Genomic DNA, 8,081 nt, shown 5'->3' with positions numbered 1-8,081 from the left:
TGGGGAGGGGGAGGGGGAGGCGGAAGCGGGTCTCAGGCAATACATCCTTGACTCTGAGGGACTGCCTATATAGAAGAGCTGCATTTTGAAGATAGTGCATGGTCAGCAATATAAGGTTTTTGTTGCATGTTTATTTAAATCTACTTGGCATGTTGGAATTAGAACATTTCTGGGTGACTAGCCTAGGTGTGTGTGGTGGGGGGCATATCTAGACTGAAAACCGACTCATTTGATTGCAGTTTTACTGCTGCCTTCAGAAATGACCCAACAAAGCTGCTTGCATCAGGTGTAAATTGAGCTGGACAATAAGCATTAGGTTTGCACAGGATAGACGCAAAATGTTGGAGTAACTCAGCGGGACAGGCAGCATCTCTGGCGAGTAGGAATGGGTGACGTTTCTTCAGACTGAGAGTCAGGGGAGAGGCAAACTGGAGATATGGAAGGGTAAGGTGTGAGAAGGTCAGGTCAAAGCAAGTAAATGTAGAATAGTTCATTGTTGGCTGAGGTGAAGGTGACAACGAGGCATAAAAAAAAAACATTTGGTTTATCCACATCTCAGGAGTAAATAAATCAGTCGACTGGAATGTTTTTGGCGTTGTGGCAAGTGTGATATAAAGGCTCTAATTTCTACAAAGGCAGATGGAAAGATGACAAGAAAGGTTTGGATGCAGTTCTGGAAAAGGATTCACACCCAAAACCACTCGGCTTTGATTCTCTTCCAACTGCTGACTGTTCCCGCTGAGCATTCTAAAGATGGTTTACCGTTTTAGTATTCAGTAGCTGACAGGCTGCGGAAACAATCGGTAAACAGACTGAACGCACTGACAATCCAGAGTTCACAGGATGAAAAACATTTGACGATGTTTACGGTTAGACGGCGTCTGATAAATATTAATGGGTCATGAATGATAAATGACTCTTATTATTACTTTGGAGAGGGATATTTCTTGTCAGAGTGTAATTATTAGAATAAAAATTGTGACTTTCAGTTGGTTCTTGGCATCTGCACTACAGACACTGCGTGGAATGAATTTTTCAATTTCAACACAATAATCTTTTCAAGGCAGAAAATTGAATATGTGCTTAAGAATAAAATACTCGAGAGGTTCAGTGGAAAGGGATGAGTCATGAGCTAGGCCTAACGAGCTGTCATGAAGATGATGGAGTGAATGGCCTCATTCTTTGCTTTTGTAATAATGTTTTGTTTTAAATGACTGCATCAGTAGCGATACCAGCATTTGTTGACATCTCTCATTACCCTTGATAAAGTGGTGATGAGGATTTCTTGAACCATTGCAGTCTTTGTTTTATAGATTAGAAACTGTATTACCATCTGAGCTAGTAAATGTTATATGTTATTTTAATGTGATGTATACAGTATATATATATATTTGGCCTAGTCATAGAGTGATACAGTGTGGAAACAGGCCCTTCGACCCAACTTGCCCACATCGGTCAGCTACACTAGCCCTACCCAAACTCCCACCTGCCTGCGTTTTGCCCATATCCCTCCAAACCTGTCCTATCCATGTACCTGTCTAACTGTTTCTTAAATGTTGGGATAGTCCCTGCCTCAACTACTTCCTCTGGCAGCTTGTTATGTACACCCACCACCCTATGTGCGAAAAATCTACCCTCAGATTCCTATTCAATCTTTTCCCCTTCACCTTAAACCCATGTCCCCTGGTCCTCGATTTACCTACGCTGGGCTAGAGACTCTGTGCATCTACCCAATCTATTCCTCACATGTGCATCTACCCGATCTATTCCTTAAACACCTCTATAAGATCATCCCTCATCTTTCTACACTTCAAGGAATAGAATCCCAGCCTACTAAGCCTCTCCCTATACCTGTAGCTCAGACCATCTAATCCTGGCAATATCCTTGTGTTGTTAGGCAGGGAATTCCAGGATTTGGACCCAGTGACAGTGAAGGAACAGCGGGATAGTTACAAGTCAGGATGGTGTGTGCGTGGTTTATTTGGGTTTCATTTTATCAAGGTGAGAGATGGTACATTATTTTCTGCCCATCGCATGGTGAGTTGTGAGTGCTTCATGGTCAGGTATAGCATGCCTGGAAACACAAAGAATGTATTGCACTTTTGGAAAGGATATGAGGAGGAATTACTGGTCAGACACCTACCCACCTCACCCGACGATGCCCCATGAGTCTAGCTGATCCCAATGCCACCGATCACTGATATGTTCTCGGTTCACAGGTCCTTCCAACTTCACAGAGAACTGCCAAATCCAATGCATTGATCAAAATAGGTGGAGAAGTCTTTTCTATGTTAAGGTAATGTCAGGGTTTTTTTTGCATTGTGAATATTCCACCACTTCCCGCATGGGGACACCATGGTTTATCCCATGAAGATAAACACAAACACACTTTTTTCACACAGAGAGTGGTGAATCTCTGGAACACTCTGCCACAGAGGGTAGTCGAGACCAGTTCATTGGCTATATTTAAGAGGGAGTTAGATGTGGCCCTTGTGGCTAAGGTGATCAGAGGGTATGGAGAGAAGGCAGGGCAGGGATACTGAGTTGGATGATCAGCCATGATCATATTGAATGGCGGTGCAGGCTCGAAGGGCCGAATGGCCTACTCCCGCACCTAATTTCTGTGTTTCTGTGTTTCTGAGACCATAATTTGCAGTCTCGTGCTCTGTCATTAGGCAATTCAAATGGACATGTTGATGATATGCATGTGCAAAGCATGCAGGAAATGTAAACTGCAAGGGGTGAGTTGTGATAGGAAGCGCCCTGTCCAATTTCTAGACAGATGATACTTTACCAATAAATGGGTACAAACACCTGAAACCCGACGCAAAACTTGTGTTATGATGACAGAAGCACTAAAGACAGGTTTGATTGGGTCTAATTTGGAAGCCAGTCTTTGTAACAGGTTTCAATGTGATGTTGGAACCAAAGATCAATAATGCGTCGATGTGGGAACTGATGCACAACAGAATGACACCTGATTTTATGCAATGGTCACGCAACCATCGAGGCGTGTTAAAGCCTTTTCGCTGGAGCTGTTGGTCATCTCATGTAGATAGATATTCGCTGTGCAGTATGCCCACAAACAGCAAGGATTTCACTGACCAGTGAACAGGTTGGTGGTCTTATTTGGAGGATATTGAGAGAATGTGCTGCTCGGCTTCTATCCATGTCCACGTGAAAAGCATACAAGACCCTGGCTTAACAATCTTCCAAAAGTCAGCATTGAACCCTGCACTGTAACATTGGAATGTGACCTTAAACCTATAATTCAGCATGATAAGACACAGAGTGCTGGAGTAACTCAACAGGTCAGGCAATATCCCCGGAGAACATGGGTAGGTGACGTTTCAAGTCGAGACCCTCTTCAGACTGTCAGAGCGTACCGACCCGAAACGTCACCTATCCATGTTCTCCAGAGATGCTGCCTGATCCTTTGAGTTATTCCAGCACTTTGTGCCTTTCTGGTAAACCAGCATCTGCAGTTCCTGTGTCGACATTCAGCATGATAAAGCAGATTCCAGCATCAGCATCAATCAGAGTGGGGGTTGAAGGGGGAAACATCTATTGATCTGGGTGCAAGTCTAATCAGTCAATCAGGCACAACCTCACTCATTGGTGTCAGGCAGAGCTTCTTTCTCACACTGTTGTCTGCAGGCAGGGCGGCAGAGAGAGCATCATTACTTCCAGAGGTTCACTATTGCAACAGCATATTATAACAACTTTACATCTAGTCATGCAGCATGGAAAGAGACCCTTCGGCCTATTGAGTCAATGCTATCCACCAGGCTCCCAACTCCACTAAATCTACTTTCTCTCTCCTCATGTCCTCATAAGCTATTCCCATCAGCAGCCCCCATTCACCACTCACCTACACACCAGGGGCAATCTACCGCGGTCAATTAACCTACCGACCCGCATGTCTTTGGAAAGGCAGAGGAAATAGTATGGCCTGATAGTATGGAAACCCACATAGGGGTTATGGGGAGAAGGCAGGAGAATGAGGTTAGGAGAGGGAGATAGATCAGCCATAATTGAATGGTGGAGTTGACTTGATGGGCCGAATGGCCCAATTCTGCTCCTATCACTTATGACGCATGGAGGACATGTAAACTCCACACATACGGCACTGGAGGTCAGGTTTAAATCTGCTAGTTGCAGTTTGCAGTGGGGAGGAGCATGGGTGCATCTCCTCCAAGACTTCAACACCTCACTGAGTTGGCATGAAGTGTGTATGGCTGAACTTCCATTGGTGGACCCATAAACCAAGAGGTGAGGACTGACCCTTCCACGGGGCCAATCGGGATGTGTGCAGGGTGTGCGATTAACAAAGAGAGAGAACGTCAAAGTAAGGGGGTGCAACACTGAACAATGAAAACACTAGTGACGGTGCCCAACCTTCCCCCATCCCAGCCTGATGAGTATGTGTACAGGACGACTTCTGTCAATACATGTTAAGTAGCTATATGAAACCGCATTGCGTGTGCAGATACCACAAGTATGTCCAGGCTCAGAAAGCACAGATGGTGGAGTGGATGCTTCAGGCTGTAAGGGTAGTGGTTAGCAACTGTGCATATACTATGGGTCCAGAACGTGGTGGAGGGCCCCTCACATCAGAACCTGCTCCCGGGTCTCGGGAAGCCGAAGACCAAGCACGGCACCTCCCACTAATGCAACAGAGGCCAACAAGATGGGGACCACCTTAGTTATCTCCACGAAAGAGGCGAATATCGATATGCCCAGGATCGCGGCAAACTTGGAGAGGCCGTTCAGGATTCCAAATGCAGTTGCCCTGTGGAAAGAAATGGAAATTAAATTCCACCAACCCAAATGTTCCATTTTCACAACCGTTGCGCTGCTTCTTGGTATCACAATGCTTTTCAGACCTTGACATAATTACAGACATTAGAATTGTAGCCATTCATATTAGAACACCATTGAAGTAAGAATTTCATTGTTCCGTTTCGGCAATTGGGTCGGTACAATTTGGGGCGGCATGGTGGCCCAGCGGTAGAGTTTCTGCCTTCCATGAGTGCTTCATGGTCAGGTATAGCATGCCTGGATACATAAAGAATGTATTGCACCTTTAGAAAGGAGATGAGGGGGACTATGTATAAACACTGCTGTAATTTCTACATGGTGAAACCAAAATGTTTAAAACTGGGCTTTATTAAAACCTGACAATGTGCACTTTAACCACATGTAAAAAAAAAAAAAAAGTAAAAAAAAAGAAAGGAGATGAGGAGGAACCTCTGGTCCGAACCCCATCCATCTCACCCGACTCTGTCCCATGAGTACATTGCCACCGATCACTGGTATGTTCTCAGTTCACAGGTCCTTCCAACTTTACAGAGAGCTGCCAACGCCAAAACATTGATCAAAATTGGCGGAGATGTCTTTTCTATGTTAAGGTAATGTCAGGGTCTCTTTGCATTGTGCATATTCCACCACTTCCAGCATGGGGCCAACATGGTTTATCCCAGGTTGGTTATGAAGACCATAATTTGCAGTCTGTTGCTCTGTCATTAGGCAATTAAAATGGACAGAGACCCGGGTTTGATCCTGACTATTCAGCCCAAGTTGACAATCGATTACCCGTTCATACTAGCTCTATGTTATCGCTCTTTCACATCCACTCACTGTACACTAGGGAGTATTTGCAGAAGCCAATTGACCTAAAAAGCCCGCACGTCTTTATGATGCGAAGGAAACCAGTGGACCCGGGGGAAACCCACGGTGGTCTCAGGGAGAATGTTTATATTAAAGGGGTCGATGGTGGAAAGGGTCAAGATCTTCAAATTCCTGGGCGTGCATATTTACGAAGATTTCTTCTGGTCCCAGAACACTGATGCAATCATAAAGAAAGAACATCAGCGCCTCTACTTCCTGAGAATATTACGGTGAGTCGGTTTGTCAAGGAGGACTCTCTCCAACTTCTACAGGTGCACAGTAGAGAGCTTGCTGACCGGTTGCATCGTGGCTTGGTACAGCAACCTGAGCGTCCAGGAGCAGAAAAGGCTGCAAAAAGTTGTAACCACTGCCCAGTCTATCATCGCTTCTGACCTCCCCACCATCGAGGGGATCTATCGCAGTCGCTGCCTCAAAAAGGCTGGCAGCATCATCAAGGACCCACACCATCCTGGCCACTCACTCATCTCTCCACTGCCATCAGGTAGAAGGTACAGGAGCCTGAAATCTGCAACATCCAGATTCAGGAACAGCTGCTTCCCCACAGCCATCAGACTATTAAACTCAACTTCAAACAAACTCTGAACTATCACAGCCTATTGCATTTTATCTGTTTACTGATGTGTGTATATATATATTTATTATGGTATATGGACACACTGATCCATTCTGTATTTATGACTACAATATCCTGTTGTGCTGCAGCAATGCAAGAATTTCATTGTCCTATCTGGGACACATGACAATAAACTCTCTTGACTCTTGAGTCAAACTCTACTTGGACATCACCCGAGGTTAGGATCAAGCCCGGGTGTCTGGTGCTGAGAGGCAGCAGCTCTACCATAGCACAAAGTCAAATACATATTCTCAAATATCAAATATACTGAGTATCAAACAACTATGATACAATCCTTGTCAAGGATGGTACAATCATACAACTATGATACAATCCCCCCCCCCCCCCCCACCAACGTAGTGACCAGCGGTCCCGGAGATCCAACAGGGAGCCCGTGGACAGCGCATAGTCTTTCTCGAGTAGCACCCGGGCGCGGGCGTAACCCCGGTAAAGGCGCAGGCTGCCGGCTCGGGCAGAGCCCACTTGCGCCTGGCACCGTGACTTGCGGATGGCCAGCTTGGCCATGCATCCTTCTCCTTAATGAGAATACAAGTGGCGTAACCAAGATCTGCCTTGGTTACACCATGATGTCCAGGATAGGCCAAGCTGCTGCTGGACAGGTCAGAAGGGACAGCGGACCCACCCACCTTTTATCTGTAGAGTACAGCTCCACGGTGATCACATCCAGTGCATTCCACGCTGCTATACTGACCCCACAGAACAGACACTGCATTCCGATCATGGCCGACTCACTGTCCCCAAAAAACAGGAAGAAGCAGGTGATGGCCGACAGCAACATTGATCCACCTAGAAGAGCAAATTAGAACAACAGACAGTCGCCACGTAAGTGATAAAACAGATTATATGGCCCGGTTGTAAAGAGTTGCTGCCTTACAGGGCCAGAGACCCAGGTTCGATCCTGACTATGGGTGCTGTCTATACAGAGTTTGTATGCTCTCCCAATGACCTGCGTGGGTTTTCTCCGGGAACTCTGGTTTCCTCCCACACTCCAAAAATGTACAGGTTTGCAGACAAATTTTCTTTTTTTAATTGTTAATTGTCGCTAGTGTGTGTAGGATAGTGTTAGTATGTAAGGATCGCTGGTTGGCGCGGACTCAGTAGGCCATAAGCCTTACAGCGCCACAGACCCAGGTTGGATCCTGACTCCTGGTGCTTTCTGTACGGAGTTTGTACGTTCTCCCCGTGACCTGCATGGGCTTGCTCTGAGATTTTTCGGATTCCTCCCACATTCTGAAGATGTGCAGGTTTGTAGGTTAATTGGCTTGGTATTCTAAACAAATGTAAATTATCCCTAGTGTGTGTAGGGCTAGTGTTAGTGTGAGCGGGGATCGCTGGTCGGTGGGCCGAAGGGCCTGTTTCCGCACTGTATCTCTAAACTAAACTAAAGAACCTGAGGGGCAGCTTTTTCACACAAAGGGTGGTGGGTGTTTGGAACGAGCTGACATAGGGGGTAGTTGCAGCATTTAAAAGACATTTGGGCAGGTCCATGATTAGGAAAGGTTTAGAAGGATAGGGACTATATGCGGGCAGGTGGGACTAGTGAAGATGGGGCATCTTGGTTGGCATGGGCAAGTTGGGCTGAAGAGCCTGTTTCCAAGCTGTATGCCTCTATGACACTTTGACTTTTTTAGGAGCAAGAGTAAAGACTAGAGCCCTTTGAGTTTGCTCTGGGTCCTCTGCACTCCTTCTGTAGAAAGTATGTCCTTTCCGTGGTAAAGAGTCCAAAACTGCAGACAATGACATTACATACAGGTGT

General features: G+C 45.9%; 1 protein-coding gene across 1 annotated transcript in view; it reads right to left on the bottom strand.

Moving 5' to 3' along the window:
* Positions 1-397: 397 nt before the first annotated feature.
* LOC129712759 (synaptic vesicle glycoprotein 2B-like) overlaps positions 398-8,081 on the bottom strand; it is a 135,232-nt gene continuing 127,548 nt past the window's right edge. The window contains exons 12-13 of the mRNA XM_055661469.1: positions 6,952-7,111; positions 398-4,792 (exon numbers count right to left, since the gene is read on the bottom strand). Of these exons, the coding sequence (XP_055517444.1) occupies positions 4,609-4,792; positions 6,952-7,111 (344 nt within the window). The 3' untranslated portion in view covers positions 398-4,608. The remainder of the gene's footprint in view (positions 4,793-6,951; positions 7,112-8,081) is intronic.

This window comes from Leucoraja erinacea, chromosome 33 (genome assembly GCF_028641065.1).
Source record: "Leucoraja erinacea ecotype New England chromosome 33, Leri_hhj_1, whole genome shotgun sequence".
NCBI classification, from domain to species: domain Eukaryota; kingdom Metazoa; phylum Chordata; class Chondrichthyes; order Rajiformes; family Rajidae; genus Leucoraja; species Leucoraja erinaceus.
This window is presented reverse-complemented; position numbering and strand designations above follow the sequence as displayed.